Source organism: Pelodiscus sinensis, chromosome 8 (assembly GCF_049634645.1).
Source record: "Pelodiscus sinensis isolate JC-2024 chromosome 8, ASM4963464v1, whole genome shotgun sequence".
NCBI lineage: Eukaryota > Metazoa > Chordata > Testudines > Trionychidae > Pelodiscus > Pelodiscus sinensis.
The window spans coordinates 2,707,104-2,723,765 of NC_134718.1; the positions used below are offsets into that span (position 1 = coordinate 2,707,104).

General features: G+C 68.7%; 1 protein-coding gene across 4 annotated transcripts in view; it reads right to left on the reverse strand.

The window, feature by feature from the left end:
- Positions 1–122: 122 nt before the first annotated feature.
- PSD (pleckstrin and Sec7 domain containing) overlaps positions 123–16,662 on the reverse strand; it is a 46,656-nt gene continuing 30,116 nt past the window's right edge. For all 4 annotated transcript variants that reach the window (XM_075934550.1, XM_075934552.1, XM_075934548.1 and 1 more), the window contains exons 11-17: positions 6,428–6,471; positions 5,176–5,354; positions 4,307–4,377; positions 3,630–3,787; positions 3,076–3,220; positions 2,522–2,665; positions 123–1,707 (exon numbers count right to left, since the gene is read on the reverse strand). In XM_075934550.1, the coding sequence (XP_075790665.1) occupies positions 1,468–1,707; positions 2,522–2,665; positions 3,076–3,220; positions 3,630–3,787; positions 4,307–4,377; positions 5,176–5,354; positions 6,428–6,471 (981 nt within the window). In that variant the 3' untranslated portion in view covers positions 123–1,467. The remainder of the gene's footprint in view (positions 1,708–2,521; positions 2,666–3,075; positions 3,221–3,629; positions 3,788–4,306; positions 4,378–5,175; positions 5,355–6,427; positions 6,472–16,662) is intronic.

Below are 16,662 nucleotides of genomic sequence, written 5' to 3' on the forward strand. Positions count from 1 at the left end.
AGAGCCTGCTGAAAGCTGCCCTGCACCGGTCTGGCCGGCCCCTGCCTGTGTCCGGCGGGCCGGCCCCTGCCACTGCTTCTCTGTCAGCCCCCTTGAGTCCCTTTGCCCCTGCCTCAGTTTCCCTAAGGTTGTAGGCAGAGGGGCCAACCCCCGAGTTGCATGCAGGGTCCCTGTACCACCCCTGCCCCGTGGGGGAGGCGTTGGCCCATCTGCCAGAGCTGGCTCCCTGCTCCTGGTGGGGGAAGAATGGAGCCCGGCCCAGCCACTTCAGAGCAGGTTTTACTTCAGTACCGCATGGAAGAAGCTGTACAAAGATTTTTTGCAGTCGGCTCGAAAGAGCAGAGTAAAAAGAGCCACATTCACAGTCGGGCGGGGGCAGGGGCGGTCTGCTGCCCTTCGCCACGGCCCTGGGGGAGCCGCTGTGCCCATGCAGCCCCAGCCCCCAGCGGCTTGGGTCACAGCTGTGGCGCCCAGAGCAGCCTCCGGTCCCTCCTGGAGCTGGGGGCAGAGGCTCCCCGGCTGGCCCATCCCCTCCCTGCTGCCTTGGCTCCGTGCTCCGGGAGGCACAGGGCCACTGGGGGAGGCCTGGCTGAGCCCTTTCCGGCTGGAGTTGGAGGGGGGGGGCGGGCGCAGGATGAAATCCAGTTCTCCTGGGAGCTGTAGAGAACCCTGCTTCCCCCCCAGCTGTGTCCCTCCTGCCCTTGCTGCCCCTGCTAGTCCAGCTAGGCAAGGGGCCACAGCGCTCCTCCCGGCGCGGGAGGGGGCAGCCAGTTTGCTTGGCACCCTCCTCCCCAGGGTGCGCTTTTGGGCACTGCTGCCAGCGCGGGGGGGGGGGGCAGGTGCCAGCTGGTGCCAAGGGGGTGCCTGCCGCGCCCGTGGGGCGGGCAAGGACTAGCCAGCTCCTCTGTGCAACAGAAAACTACTGCTGGGCGGGAGCTGGGGTGGGGTTGGGCCTTGGGCCCCCCCGTCACGCAGCCTCGCTCGGAAACACGCTGGAGGACTCTTGGGGGGTCCGTGCCAGGTCCCAACCGGCGTCTCCGCGCACCTGCAAATCCGCACAGGCCGGTACTAAAAAGTGCAAAACTGTATCACAAAACCGTTCCAGCCTGAGAACCCAGCCGCAGGGCGGCCAGCGCGTGGCGGGAGAAAAGCCCCAGCGTGGTCTCCCCGGCCTGCCTGGCCAGGCGCGGCGTTTCACACTAAGGGAGCTCAGGCGCTGGCTGGGGGCTGGTCCCGGCTCGGCCCCTGCACCCAGTTCATGGCATGGGGCCTTGGGGGGCGAAGTCCTGTAGCGAGAGCCCCTGAGGCTGGGGCCGGCCCTGCGCAGGGCTCTGGTTCCATGCTGAGCTGGCCGGGTGCCTGCTGGTGGTGGGGTGGGAGCGCTCAGCCCCATGGCTTGTGCCCACGCAGGATGGAGTCATGCAGGGTCCCGCTGCCCCGGGGCCGGTCTGGCGAGGCGCAGCCCCTCTAGGATTTCTGCAGGCTGCCGGCGGGCGGGCGGGCGCTGCGCTCCGACACGTTGCGCTTCACCTTGGGGCCGGCGCTGGCCAGCTCCAGGTGGAGGGAGGGGCTGGAGCGGGCTTTCTTGAGGCTGTCCTCCTCGCTGATGGCCGCGTCGAACAGCGTGGCCTCGAAGGCCGCCAGGTCCTCGGAGCCCGCCTTCAGCTTGGCCCGCAGCAGCATGGCGTAGGTGCCGTAGCGCGTCTTCTGCAGGCAAGCGCAGGAGGCGGGTGAGAGACATAGGGCGGCGGGCGCAGCCTTGGCCCCTCCCCTCTACCCCCTGCTGTGGCGTGGCACTGCCCCCAAAGGCAGCCCAGCTCGCCCCTCCGCCCCCCTGCTGTGGCGTGGCAGTGTCCCCGAAGGTAGCCCGGCTCGCCCCTCCGCCCCCCTGGCTGTGGCGTGGCACTGCCCCCAAAGGCAGCCCGGCTCGCCCCTCTGCCCCCCTGCTGTGGCGTGGCACTGCCCCCAAAGGCAGCCCGGCTCGCCCCTCCGCCCCCCTGGCTGTGGCGTGGCACTGCCCCCAAAGGCAGCCCGGCTCGCCCCTCCGCCCCCCTGGCTGTGGCGTGGCACTACCCCCGAAGGTAGCCCGGCTCGCCCCTCCGCCCCCCTGGCTGTGGCGTGGCACTGCCCCCAAAGGCAGCCCTGCTCGCCCCTCCGCCCCCCTGCTGTGGCGTGGCACTGCCCCCAAAGGCAGCCCGGCTCGCCCCTCCGCCCCCCTGGCTGTGGCGTGGCACTGCCCCCGAAGGCAGCCCGGCTCATCCCCCCTCCATGCACGAGACATCTGGGTGCTTCTCCGTAATTCAGATGGGATTAAAAATGCAGTGGAATGACCCCCCCCCCCTCTGTTTCCTGGGGGCCTGGGCCCCAGCCTCAGTCATGTTGGCCCTGTGCCTGGGCCCTCGGGGGGCAGAGGAGCTGGGGGCAGGGAGGGTGCTGGAGCACTCCATGGCACGGGCCCTAGGCCGGGCGAGGTCTCAGCAGCTGGAGCCGAGCTGGGGGCGGCAGGCAGAGCCCCCCTCACCTCGAACTCCAGGTACTCCTCCTTCTGCTTCAGCTCCTCGTACTCCTTGCCCTTCACCTTCTTCTCCGGCAGCGAGGAGCGATGCTCCACCAGCTCCGCCGCCATGGCCTTGAACTTGGACTCGTGGCTCTTCGCCTGCTCCTCCTGGGGCGGGGCGGGGCGGGGGGTCAGTGTCCTTCCCCAGCCAGCCCCGCCCAGCCCCACCTCACACCTAGCCCGTCTCTCGCACCGGAACCGCTGCAGGGCCCGGGGGGGGCCAGAGCACACGCCCGGCCACGTCGCCGTTCTCGCAGCAGCCTGAACACACGTTCCCACCCCCACCCTCCCAGTGCTCAGCGCCCCGCCATTCCCCCCTCGCTCTGGGGAACAGCGGGAGACGCAGCCTGTCATCCCCCCAGGCACAGCCTGCTCCCTTTCCTGCGCGGCCGGGCCCCTCGCCTCGCTGCCCCGCCCCTGCCCTGGGAGCCCCCTGGCAGCGCCGGCCTCGAGTGACCCCATCGCCCCCCCCACTGGTTATTCAACAACCCCAGCCCCCGCCCCCCGAGCCGAGGTACCTGGGACAGCCTGGTGGCAGAGCTGGGCAGCAGGGGCCGGCTGAACTTCTTCTGGGAGCCGATGGCCGCGGGGAAGGGGGGGGCGGAGAACATGGCTGCCACCACGTTGATGCGCGTGATCCAGGAGTGCATCTGTTCCGTGTTCCTGCGGGGACACGGCCAAGGCCTGAGCCCCGGCCCCACAGCTGCGCCCCCCCCTTCCCTCCCCCCCCACAGGGACGCTGCCAGCCCTGGGCCTCCACGGCCAGTGTCTGCCCCCAGCACAGTACGTGGTGCCCACAACCCCGCTGGCGTCCATCTTGCTGTGTAAGCGGACAAGGCCTGGCCGGGGGGGAGGGGGGGGTTGCCATGGCAAAAGGGGGTGCCGAGCACCCCTCCCTGCACCCCATCCGCTGTGTGCCTGGAAAGCGGGAAGGTGCCCTCAGCCAGGAGGGGGCGCCACAGGCCTGCTCCCGGGGACAGCTAGCTGGGGAACGCCCCGAGGAACGCCCCCCCCCCCCAGCCCGCGCTGGCCTGTGCCCCAGGAGCGGCCGGGCGCCGCGCCGGCTACTCACGGGGCCTGGAAGAGGAAGACGCGCCACTCGGCCGTCCTGAGGTAGAAGACGTTGGGCCGCTTGCTGTAGTCGGACGCCCGCGTGGCCAGCGCGTGGTGGATGCTGATGGCGTTCTTCAGCTCCTCCTCCGCCAGGGGCTTCCCGGGCTTGTGCTCCTCCTGCAGGCCCAGGCGGGGACAGGTGAGCCAGGGGCCGCTGGAGGGGGAGCCACCGGGGCCGCCGGGCGCAGCAGGTGCGAGGGCCTCGGCCAGTGCCCAGGGCTCGTGCTTGGTGCCTGCCCGAGCTGGCTGGGGCCCCCTGCACCGCGTGGCCCCGGGAGGCCGTTCCATGCGCTGCTAGCCCAGTGCCGGGGAGGGGGACGGCTGCTGCGGCTGCACCCGCGGGCCCAAGGCCAGCTGGAGCGTCACTCGGTGGGCTGGGCCTCCGGCACGCTCTGACAACAGCCGTGGGAAAGCAGCGCCGCTGCCTCGCTGGGGACGGCTTGCCCTGGCCTGGGCCACGGTCCCGGCTAGTGCCCAGCGTCAGGCAGGGGAAGGGGCCCGGCCCGGACCTGTCGATCGCTGCGGCAGGGCCCCCCAAGCCAGGGGAGCAGGGCAGGAGGCCAGCCTGGCTCCTAGGACTCAGCCTGACTTCAGGCTCTGCCCTGGGGCGGCCGGGAGGGTCTCGCTGCGCCGTACCTTCTGCAGGTAGAGGATCATTCCCTTCAGGATGGCGTGGAAACTCTTCCAGCCTCGCTTCCCGCGGGGGGCTGGCCAGGAAGAGAAGCAGCATCAGTGGAACATCAGAGCCATGTGCCCTGCACCGCAGCCAGCGCCATGCCCGCCCACCCGCCCCAGGGACGGGCAGCTCTCCCGCGGTGCTCGCTCCCGAGCTGGGCCCTCCCCTGGGGGCTGCTCCCTGGGGCTGCTGCCAGGCAGCTGGGGCACTGTTTAGAGGAAGCGGAGGCAGGCACCGTTTCCTGCCAGGCACTTCTACGCCCAGCAGCAGATGCAGAAAATGCGGCCAGCCTCTAATCAGCTCACGGCAGCCTCAGCCGGGCTGGGATTAGCATGAGCCACGGTGGAGGGAGGGGGGGATGACGACAGCATGAGCCATGGGGGGAGAGGGACGGCATGCACTGCGACCCCCAGCCCGCTGGCTCTGGCCAGGGATGTTAACTGGCACTTAATCAGCTAATTGACTAGTCGATGGGGGGGGAACTGCAGGGCCGCAGGGGGGTTACTCCCGGCCCCAGGAGCTAGCCCTGCTGTGGCTCTGCCTTTTAAATGTATTAGGAGCTGCCAGGCTCTTAAAAAGGCTGAAGTGCAGCAGGGGAGCCCAGGCATGAGCCGGGAACCAGCTGTCCTAGCTCATGCCTGGTCGCCTGCCCCCCGCCCCCCCGAAATGGTGCTTCTAAGCCGGCTCCCCCCCCCCATTGCTGCCTCTCTCTGATAGAGGTGGGGGGGGAACGAGTCAAGTCACTCGTCGACTAGTCAGTTCCATCCCTAGCTCACAGCGCCCCAGAGCCTGCCGGGGAGCGGTTCCCCCCGCCCCGCCGGGCACCTACTCTTCTTGCAGTCGGGCTCGGCATGGCTCTTGCGCACCAGCAGGCCGTGCTTGTAGGTGGCGATGCTGGAGTCCTGCGAGAAGTCCAGGAACGGGTTACTGCCGCTGCTGATGCGCTTGATGGCTTTGGGGTTGGGGTCGGCCAGCTCGGAGAGGGACTTCCTCAGCTCCTCCTCGTCGCTGTGGGGCACAGTGCGGCAGGGTCAGCGGCACCAGGGCCGGACCCCCTGCCCGCCCGGCCCACGAGCCGAGCCACGTGGGGTGAGGGGGGAGGCCGTTCACGTCACCACCGCTCCCGCCCTCCCCCTTCGGGCTCTGCCAGGCTGGCAGCTCTCACACCAGGTCTCCGCTGGGTGGGGGGCTCAGGCCAGTCTCCATGGGGGTCAGCATGGCCCCCCCCCCCCACCTGACAGGGAGGTGCTTGCCGGCCAGTGCCCCACTTTGGCTAGGAGAACGCGCCAGGCCCAGGCTGCAGCCTAGTGAGCTGGGTCTGGCCAGTGCCATGCCAGGCGGCCATCTGGACCTGTGGCGATGGGCCTCACGCCCCCCTCTCACAGCAAGCAGGGGGCAGATCCCCGGAGAAACTCCAGCCCTGCCCCCCTCAGACGAGCAGCGGGCCCCACGGAGCCCCACTCTACGGGGGGAGGGGCAGCTGGCCTGGAGCCGGATGGGTGCCCATTAGGACCCTAGTAGCCATGGGGGAAGGGGCTGAGGGCGGGGGGCAGCCTGGCATGTCCCTTCAGGCCTGGGGGAGCAGGCCAGGAGGGGCCTGTGCGGGCGGAAGGAGCCGCCAGCCAGCTGGCAAGGGAGGCGGGCACCGTGAATCATGCTCCGGGCTCCTTGCCGCCACCCCCCTGCACAGAGGTGGGAGCCCCGCTCCGCCGCCTGCCTCCTCCTCACAAGCCCAGCGCTGCTAATTAAACCCTCGGCAGCTGCCGGCGTCGCCATGACAGCTGCGTCGGCGCAGAGCCGGCCGCACGTGGCAGAGCCGAGCCTGCTGCCGGTGTGGGCGAGGGGCACGGCCCCCCCACTGAGCTGGCTGCCCGGGCGCTGGCCCTGCGCTGAGCCCTTCCTGGCCGTGGGGAAGGGGCAGCCCTTGCTCTGGCCCCGCTCGGAGGCATCCGCCCTCCAGGGCCCCGCGGCCCACAGGCAAAGCAAGGAGGAGCGGGTACGGGTGTCCGTGCTGCCCGGCGCTCTGGGGCAGCGCCCCCCACAAGCGAGAGAGGCCGGCCTACGGCCGGGGCGCTACTCACATGGCCCACTGCAGCTTCTCGTTCTTGATGGAGCCATACAGCGCCTGGGGAGAGAGCAGAAGAGCAGTCAGCCGGGCCGCTGTGTGCTGCCCCCCCAAGCCCTCACCCCCAGCCCCAAAGGGGGTGCGCTCAGGGTGGGGGAGTCCCTGTGCCCGGGGGGGACAGGAGCTGGGGCCGGCCACTCCCTGGCTGGCACCAGTGCGGCTGTTTGGTGCGGGAGGGCAGCTCTGAGGCTGGGAGGAGGCGCGGGCGAGGCAGCAGGGGACCAGGGAATGGCGCTGCCTAGCCCCCCAGCGCACACGGGGACAGCCTGGCCCGGGACAATGCACCTTGCACAAGTCCTGCAGACACACCGGGCCGAGGGCCTGGCCCGCCGAGCAGCGCAGGGTGTCTAACGGGGGGGCGCCGGGCGGCGCGAGCTGCAGGAAACAGGCTGTTTGGGGGACGCTGGAGCCGCCTGACTCCGGCCGGGGGGGCGCAGAGAGCCGGGGGCGGGGCGGTGCTGCCTCGGGCAAGCGGCGGTACCCGTGGCCGGCGCAGAAGCAGGGGGAAGCTACAGGACAGCCCAGGGGTGGATCCTGCACACAGGTTGGTTAGCCCTGGACACGCCTCTTTTGTAAGCCACGCCCACCGCGTGGCCACGCCCTGGAGTGCTGAACAGCCCATCCCCCACCCCTGGCTTCAGTGGAACAGGGGCCTTCTCTTTGGCTGCTCCGCCCACGTCCCGGCTACGTGGGCACCTACCGCTGGGGCCACGCCAGGGTCTGCCACTAACTCAGTGTGTAGCCAGACAGGTCTCTTCCCCACTCCTCCGGGCCCCCTGACCTACTTGGAGGGGCGGTGAGGTCTAGCAGCAGCACGTAGCAGAGGAAAAGCACTACAGCTGTGCCATGGTCGCTGTACCGGGCTCTGCCGCCGCCTCGGGGCTGGGCGGGTCTGAACACTTCCTGGCCCGGCTGTCACAGCTCGGGGCTCACGTTCGCACGCCCAGCCCGGGGCAGACCTGTGCGAGTAGCCGCACGGCCCCGATCTCACCGGGCTCCCTCTTGCACTAGGTGCTGCACAAGCAGAAATGACCCACTCCTTGCCCTCAGGGGCCACTGCCAACCCCAGTCACAAGCCACGACTCCCCAACACCCACACAAGCACATGGCCACAGCAGGGCTCACCAGTCAGGGCAAGCAATGGGCAAGCAAAGGGTAGGATGGGCGTCTCTGGGCCTGCTCTTGGCTGAGCAATAATACTGGGGTCTGGGGGTCCCCACAGGCCTTTGAGGGATCACCAAGCTGTGGCCGGGCCCGTGCAGGGGCCTTGCCCCCACTCCCTTGTCAGCAGTGAATCCCTGCCCTGGGACAGCGTGTGGGGCGGCGCTGGGACGCTGGTGTTCAGCTGTGCATGTCAAAGAGCCGAGAGCGTTTTCTACACCATGTGGATGTGAATGTCGGGGCAATTCCCAGCCTGGGTAATTCACGTCCCGCCTCCGGAAACGTCACTTCTGGGCCCGCTCTTCGGGCGCGCGGCCGACGCGGAAGGGCTGCTGGGGTCTGCGTCTCACGGGGGAAAGACGGAGATTGTCATTTCTACAGGGCCACAGCCTCAAGTTCTGCTCCAGCTCTGTCCTGATACTAGCCCCCTGGATGCAGTGCAAGCTGCGTGGATCGCAGGGTTTGGGCTACAGGCTGGGATCCAGAGGGACGAACGGCTCCAGAGAAACGGCTCCATCCCCATTGGCGCCAAAGCCAAAGCCAAAGCCAGCCCTGCCCAGGCAAGGTGCACGGAGCTCGCAGAGGTTCCCCCAAGAAGGACCAGGTTTGCAGTCCAATTCACTGGCGAAGTCAATGCAGGTTTGATTTTTTTTTTGGATCAATTGAGAAGCCATCCCCATCACTCCTCTGTGTGGGCAGATCCATCCGCTGCAGGCAAAGCCTTCCCTGAGCAGAGACCAGCAACCTGTCCAGACGGACCTCGGGCCAGCCACCCGCAGCGCTCTGGAGAAGTTTAGGGCTGCTCAGACCCTTGCAGCCCGGGCTGGTGCCGATTGGCAAGGGGTTGAGACGCTGAGTTTCCATCCCGGGGTGCCAAGAGCCAGAGCCAGACTCAAGGGGGAGAGCCCCGGCTCGGAGGGGCTGAGAGAAGCAGAGCCAGAGAGATTGGGAGACTCGGCCGTGCCCCCAAAGCCTCAGACAAGGCGCCAGGGGCCAGAAGGCGCCTGGAGAGGGCGTGGCCTGGAGAGGGCGTGGCCTGCAAACTCAGGTGGCTGCTGGCAGAGCAATGGCGAGAAATGCCCCGGGGATCCCGGGAGAGCATGCAAGGGAGGGAGGGCCGCGTAGCCATCCACCAGGAGGCATTCTGGGTAAATGCATCTGGCTGCAGATTTGAACGGCTCCGGAGACGACGGGGGATGCTCTGACCAGGGCTGACGAGAGGCCTTCCTGCTCCAGCTGCTCCCTGCAAACTCCCAGCAGGGTGGCCAGGCCGCAGCTCTGGCCCAGCCGGGCACTGAATTGGGAGCAGCCGGGCCCCAGGAGGATCTGTGAACTCTCGGAAGGGCCAGCGAAGGAGCAGCTGTTCCATGCAGCGTGGGCAGCACAAGGAGCGAGGGGAGGCGTGGCAGTGCGGGCAGTGGGCGGGGGAGGAAAGATGCAGCGTGGCCGTCCCAGCAAGGTAGGGCACGTTAACCAGCGGGAGGCCTGGGGCACAGGGGTGGGAATCAGGGGTGTTAAATGGCGTTTAATCAGCTAATCGACTAGTCGATGGGACTTCCATCGACTAGTCGATTAGTTGATAATGTGGGGGCGGGGGGACTGCAGAGCCACAGTGGGGTTAGCTCCCAGCCCCACTGCAGCTCTGCCCTTTCCAAGTATTCCAGGCTGAAGGGCAGCAGAGGGAACCAGGCGCGAGCTGGGAATCGGCCGATTGCCACTTTCGCCCGGTCCCCTGCTGCGCCTCTGTCCCCCCGCGGAGACGGTGCTGGGGGAACTGGCTTTTAAGCCGGCTTGTCCCAGCGCTGGCTCCTGCTCCCCCCTCCCCGCCCCCCCACTGCCTCTCTCTGACAGAGGCAGCAAGGAGGGGGAAGCGACTCGTCGCGTACATCCCCGATGGGAATACCGAGCTTCTCGCCGCCCCTGAAACGCTGCCCACTAGCCTCAAAGTTGCCCCAGACAGGGAACCAGGCCCCGCTGGGGGCAGGCCCTGAACCCGGCTCTCCCCCCCGCACACACACACAGCTCCGGCACTCTCTGCCTCACCGAGAATTAACCCCTCCCGGGCCTTGGAGCGGTCCCACGGGGCTCCGGCCGGCTCTGGTTTAGTTGCTGGTGTCGGAGCTCGGTAGAGCCATCAGCCTCCTGGGGCAGCGGCCTCGGCCTTGCTGCAAAGGAGCTGTGGCAGCGACACAGAGCCCTCCCTGCAGAGATCCCTCCGGTCTGCGTGCCCGGGCGCATCTCGCCACCTGAGCTCCCGCCTGGGCTCTGCCCTTCTCCGCAGGACCGGAGCCCAGCTGGGCGCACCTCCCAAGCCCCCCGGTGCGTGACGAAGCTCAGAGCCCAGCAGTATTGGGGCAGCGCGAGACACCTGCTGTCCTGAGACGGGGGCTGGCCCCATCTCCGCCTGGCCTGGCCTGGCCGCTCTCTTCCCTATCCCCTCGCTGCAGCTCCGGTCCATTCCTGACTCGTGGTCACCCTGCGCCTGCCCTGCGGGTGTACCAAGTCCTGGCTCCCCTCCTCAACCCTATTCCCTGCTCTTACGGGCACCTCAGTGGAGAACTGCCCCCATGACCATACACAGGCACAGGGTGCACGCGCACACACCCACACAGTGTGTGTGTACATGTGGCTTGGGAGGTGCCTGGCCCCATCCTGCCACCCCCCTGTGCCACGCGGCGTCCGTGGCTCCCACCCTGCAGTGGCTGCAGCGCTAGTCGTCATGCTCACGCCAGCTTGCGAAGAGGGTCAGGAGTCGCGTTCCCAGCCCAGCGCTCCCGGGACCCTTCCCCTCCTCGCGCGCTGATCCGGCAGCTGCACCATCGGCAGCGTGTAGGAGGCAAAGCGCAAAGCGCGGGGGATCTGTGCCAGGTGGCCCGAGTGCCTGGTGACGGCTGGGTGTGTCACCACATGACGCGGCTGCGGCCTGCCCCAATGCTGCGTGGGGCCCTGACGGGATGCGTCACCGCCAGGCCGTGCCCGGGGGGTCACCCCCCTTCCTCGGCGCAGCTGGGCACCGTTCTGGGGTGAGGCTGCCCCTTGTCAGAAGGCTTCCCCCCGCGTCTGTCTTTGGCAAGAGCAGTGACACCCTGACCCCGGGCTCCTCCCCAGCGTCCCAGCCCGAGCCCAGACTACACTCACAAGGAGCATCTCCGCAGCGCCAACCTCCTTCCTTTCACCTTGTGGCCTAAGCAAACTGCCCTCCTTTCCATGGGCATGGGAACTAGGGGTGCCCGGGGGCTGCAGTACCCCAGGCTCCCAGCCCAGTGCCCAGCGTGCTGGCTGCCACCCTGCATGCCCGGGGACTCTGCGGCCTTAGCCAGATGGGGGGCGGACGGGTGACGGGGCTGGATCTCTTACAGACCCTCCCCTGCCATGCACCTTTCCTGCCCGACTGGCGGGTGGCAGAGGAACCCAAACTCCCAGCCCCGCCGAGCTGTTCCCAGTCTCCCTGCCACGTGGGGCCCTGGCTGGCGGGAGGGGCCTGGGGGCAGGGGGCTGCTCGCAGGGCCCTCTGCGGGGACGGTGCTGCCTGCCCGCGCCTGCAGGCCATTCCCGGCGTTGCCCAGGGGGCAGGGGCAAGGGCACGCGGCGGCTACACACCCCACCGGACAGGCGCTCCCGAGCCGGCAGCCCCCGCGCCTTTCCGCCGGGGGCGGCAGCCCAGCCTGCGCGCAGGGAGTGGGACGGGAAGGCGGGTCCCACGGGGCTGAAGCCTGGAGCTTTCATCGTGGCACAGAACCGCCCCTCGCCTCCAGCTGTCGGGCGCCGCATGCGGGGCCCGACAGCCCTGGACCCCCACGCCAGGGGGCGGGGGATGCGCTCTCGGCGGCCGGCTGGGGGCGGGCGCGCAGGGGGAGAGCGCACGGCGAGGAGCGGGGCCGGGCGCACGACGCAGGCCCCGAAGCGCGCACCCAGGACCCCCGGGGAGGGGTCTCGCGCCCGTTCCAAGGGCGGCCCCCGCCTCTTACCGGCTTCTTCTTGCGGCGGCTCTGCAGGCGGCTGACCACCAGGTCGGTGTAGAGCACGGGCTTGAGCGTGCGGGAGCGCTGGGGCCAGCCGTAGCAGAAGGTCTCCACGCCGCGGTAGTTGCGGCCGTAGCGCACGGAGCACATGGAGCGGGACCGCAGGCGCCCGGCGCTGCTGTTGATGCTGTTCACGCCGATCATCGTGCCGGGCGCGGGGCCGGGCGGGCTCTCGCCGGCAGCCTGTTGAAGCGGCCCTGGCTGCGCGCTCCGTGCCGCAGCCGCAGGCCGTGCGCGCAATGGCGAGGGCGCTCGGCGGGCGGGCGGGCAGGGGAGCGCGATTCCCCTCGCAGCAGCCAGCCAATGGCTCCCCGGCTGGGCGGGGGGAGCCGGCTCGCTCAGGGGCGGGGGGGCCGGCAGCGGGGCCAGGGGAAGGGAGCGCAGCCAAGCCGGGGAAAGGGGGAGCGGCAGAGGAAAGGAGCAGATGCGGGGGGGGGGGGTGAGCGCTGGGAAGGGGGGATTGTTCGGCGGCGGGTGTCGGAGCTGGAGCGGTGGGGAGCGGGTTGAGCGGTCAGGCAGGGCAGAGGGTGGTGAGGGGGGGTGAGCGGTAGGGCAGGGGGTGTCGGGGGATGGTGGGGGGGGGGTGTGAGCCATCAGGCAGGGCAGGGGGTGTCGGGGGGCGGTGGGGGGAGTGAGCGGTAGGGCAGGGGGTGTCGGGGATGGTGAGGGGGGGTGTGAGCCATCAGGCAGGGCAGGGGGTGTCCGGGGGACAGTGAGGGGGGGTGTGAGCCATCAGGCAGGGCAGGGGGTGTCGGGGGATGGTGAGGGGGGTATGAGCCATCAGGCAGGGCAGGGGGTGTCGGGGGATGGTGGGGGGGGTGAGCCATCAGGCAGGGCAGGGGGTCTCCGGGGGGCAGTGAGGGGGGTACTGAGTGGTCAGGCGGGGGGGGGGCAGGGCTGGAGGAGAGGAAGGAGGCAGGATCACAAGCAGCAGACAAGGGCTACATGGGGGGGAAGGGGATGGGGGACCAAGGGAGGTTGGGGCTGGAGCAGAGGGCAGGGAGGCTGGAAGGAAGGAACATGTGGGGCCAGGCCGCAGGGCCAGGCGTCTGGGCAAACCCGGTAACACAAGTCAGGCGGGGGCTGTCCCCGGGGAAGCGGATCAGTCCCGCTGGGCCGCACGGGGAAGGGGGTCGTCCTTCCTGGGCCCAACGGTGCCTCTCTCCGGGCGAGTCTCGGGGGAGGGTGCCCAGCAGGCCTGGGACTCGCCCCTCTCCTGCGATCAGAGCTGGCGAAGCTCCAAGCCTGGAGCCGTGGGCTGGCCCGGGCATGCCCCAGGGCTGGGCGAGGACGGGAGGCTGGCGACAGCCGTTGCTCTGCTGGGCCGACCCGGCTGCTGCCCGGACCGATTTGCCACAACTGCTGCCCAAGATGCTGCCCGGCGCCCTGACAACGGCCGTGGTCACAGGGCGTGGGCCAGCCATGAGGAGGAGCCTCCAAGGGAGCGCGGCGCCCGTGGGATTTCCGCAGAGCTGCGCTGTAACGCCCCTCGACGTCTGCAGGACGGGCAATGGCAAAGGCTACAGCGCGTTTCCTCCTCCCCCAGGGAGGGGCGGGGAGGCCAGGCTGGCGGGGGGGGGGGTTGCAGGGCTCAGTGTGAGACGCCTTCACAGGGCATCTGCCGGGCACCTGCCTTCCGAAAGCAGGCACTAGTCCCTGGGCCCTCCCGGCCGGCGCCTGACGCAGCGCTGGGCAGGGCCCGTCCGCGCAGTCTGCATCAGTCACTTGGCCGGCCCGACAGACTATGCAGCGGTGCCAGCCCCGTCGTCCCAGAGACCAGGCCTCAGCGCCCCTGGGCCGCATGCGAAAGCCTTCGGGTCCCGTCGAGCAGGGCGGGCTCCAGGCTTCGCTGGCACCAACAGCAGCCCCGGGTCGCTGGCCTGCCAGGGAGGGCTGGAGGCCACGGAGCTCCCCTCTGCGGCTCCTGCGTGCAGTGCCAGGCAAGCTCCCTCCACCACCAGCTGGCTCCAGGAGGTCTCTGCGCCCAGCCGGCCGTGCCCCCAGGCTTCCATCGCACACTCGCGGGGCAGGACAAGCCTGGGAAGGCTGCTCCTGGAAGGGGGCTGGGGATTCAGTAGCCAGGGGTGTTCCGGGTCAGCTCCAATCAGTGCTTCAGCTGCTGGTCGGTGTCCTGGGGCGATGGAGGACTGAAGCCTCCGTCACTGTCCCTAGGCCCTGGGCGCTACCGCCCTGCGCCGGGCTCCATCACTTCTCCCGCTCCGTCGCGGAATGAACACGGCCTGGCTCCGTCCACCCCGCCGCTATAACGGGCTCCGGTATTCGGCGTCCTCCTGCCCCAGACTGTCCTGTAAGCAGCTGCCACGTCTCCCCAGAGGCAGCTGCTGTTCAGTGCCACAGGGGAGTCTCCTTGGAACCTCCGTGGGGCCCCAGCGCTTCGGCACCTCCTCCGCCGGCAGGCACAGCAGCAGCCGTGGCTCTGTCCTGCCCTAAGCCGCTTGCACCGGCACATGGCCAGCGCCTGAGCCCCCTGCATTCGTCGGAGCCGCCTGGCCCGGCCGGGAGGGCTCAAGGACGTGGCTCTGAGCGCCTGTGCCGCTGCAGAGATTACGCGGGACGCTGGGCAGCGGCGGGTGAGCACTGCCAGCGCAGGGCGGGCCGTCCAGCTCACCAGTGTGAGCCCCGCCCAAGCAGCACCCCAACCTGCTGCAGACCTGGTGGGCAGGGGACCAAGGACTGCACCTGGCTGTGTCCCCGGAGGAGCGGCAGGCCCCTGCCACGTCCCGGCACAGGAGCCAGGGCTCCCGGCAGCGATGGCCGCGGAGCACGCCCCGGGCGGCAGAGCTACGCAGGAAACAGGCCCAGAGGGCCGGCAGGCCCCGTTCCGCCACCGGTGCCACGCCGGCGAGCGTCTGTGTAGCCACGGTGATGGCTCAGGCCTGTGTCCGGCTGCCTGCACACAAAGGGAGCAGGACTCTGCCCAGGGCACTTGGGAACTGTCCCTTCCCACCAGGCAGCTGGCCCCACGGGGCCGCACATCAGAGCAGCTGCCAGCCCCCCACCTGGTCACAGAGAGCTGCCCACTCCTGGGGTGCCCCAGAGGTGCTGAGGAGGACTGGGTGGGGATTAGCCTGCAGCTCCCCGACGCCAGCCCGGGGCCTGAGCACACAGCCACCCTTCCTCCGCAGCCAGGTGAAGGCGAGGCAGCTGGGCGGGTCCTGCTCTCCCTGCTGCAAGGGAGCGGCGAGAGGGGGAGTTTCCCCACCAGCTGGCCAGCAGAGAGCAGCGAGCACGCTGGGCCCTTGGGCACACTGGCACCCGGCGGGCGAAGCCGCAGGGCCCTCGTGCGCCGTGCGAGAACACACTAGTGCGGGGCAGGAAAGGGAGGTCTGGGTAAGGTGCCGCTTTGGGAGTCAGGGTTTGCTTCCCTCTCCTCGCTGACTTACTATGCAACGTTGGTCACTCTCCTCCCAGGCCCCTGGCTGCCCAGTGAGGTGCCCGGCCTCCTCCCCGGGGCTGTGTGGGTTAGGGTGCCGTCTGCCTCCGCCACAGGCCTCCGGGAAGGGGCTCACTTGAGGAGCAAACCCAGCTGAGAGTGGCTTGTTCAGGGGCTAACGAGACTCGGCTCCAGGGACCCCCACATTTCCAAAGCAGGAAACGCAGGGGTGAGTCCAGAGGATGGGGGCTGACCCCCTGCATCTCCGGCCGCCCCCACCCCAGCCAGCCTGAGACCAATTCTAGCAAGCCCATCGTCCCGGCTGTGTTTCGTTGGGAAGCCTTGTTGGCCTGGGATCGAGGACTCCTCCCTCCGGAGTCTGAGCAGGCCGAAGGCTACGGCTTAACTGTTACGGTGGGGTATCGGCAACGGGGCCCGCAGCAGCTCGGCTTGTAACCGGCGTCATGTCTCCACTGTGGCTAGACTGGCTCCGTGGCCAGCGCTCCTCTTAGTGGCTGGCCCACAGCAGCCACAGGCCTGCTCCCAGGGAGAGGCGAGGGGACTGAAGGGTTGCTCATTACTCAAGCCGGGAGCGGGCACGCAGGAGGTCTTGGCGGCGTATCAGTAAAAGAGGCTGGAGTTGGCATGGGCGAAAGAGAAGTGTTTGAATTCAGGTGGTTCTATAATGTTTCTCATATGGCCAGCATGGTCTGAGTTGAGCTTCTCCAGGGGGCAGAGTTAAGGGGGTTTTGTCTCCCTAAACTGGGATTTTCCCATGCTTTCAAATGTTGGGGCTTCTTGTAAGTTGAAACTTTATTTTTCATTGATCTAACAGCTGGTGACATTCCATACAGCTCTCCACCTCTGGCTGCACCCTAGCCAAGTTTTGGGCTGTCAATTCCCTTAGTTTTCATGGGAGACAAGATGGGAGTGGGGCGTGGGTGGTGCTGATGGAGGGTGTTCTCCCACTTCCTGGGGACGTCCCAGCTGTCTGCAGGAAAGAAGCCTCGCTCCCCCAAACTACAGCTGGGAACCAGTCCTGGCCATGCGGCTTACAGTGTTTCTCTGTTACCACATCCTGCCCTGTCTCGCTGGCTACAGCCGCTCTCCCACCTTATACTCAGCGCTTGTCCAGCCAGGGCCTCTCCAGGGGGCGGGGACCCACTGTTCTTTGGGGCAGGGATCGGCACCGCGTGTGTACGGCTGCACAGCACCGAGCCACAGCTAGTGAGGAGGGGTGCAGAAGACGGGAGCCCTCCCCACGGACGGAAATGGGGAGCAGCGCCCCTCCTCGCTGTGGCCCCAAAGGTCCTTAGGAAGTGCAGCACGCCCCTGGTGTGGGACTGGCGTGGCTTCTGTGGCCCTTCCCCTGCACCCTCTCGCTGCAGCCCTTAGGGGCTTGTCCGCCGAGCCCCTCGGAGGTCAGCCAGCCCCTCCCCTCCCCGGCGAGCCCCGTGGGTGCCCGAGGCGCTATAATTAGCCAGGCAGCTGTGTGTCACGGATAACTAGGCTCCGTGGTCTCCAGGCAGCCCTGCGCCAGCAACCGAGTGCTGAGGAGCAGCTGTAGGCTAGGAGGGAGCCCACCGTGCCCTCGGGGCTCTTGCAAGAGGCTCC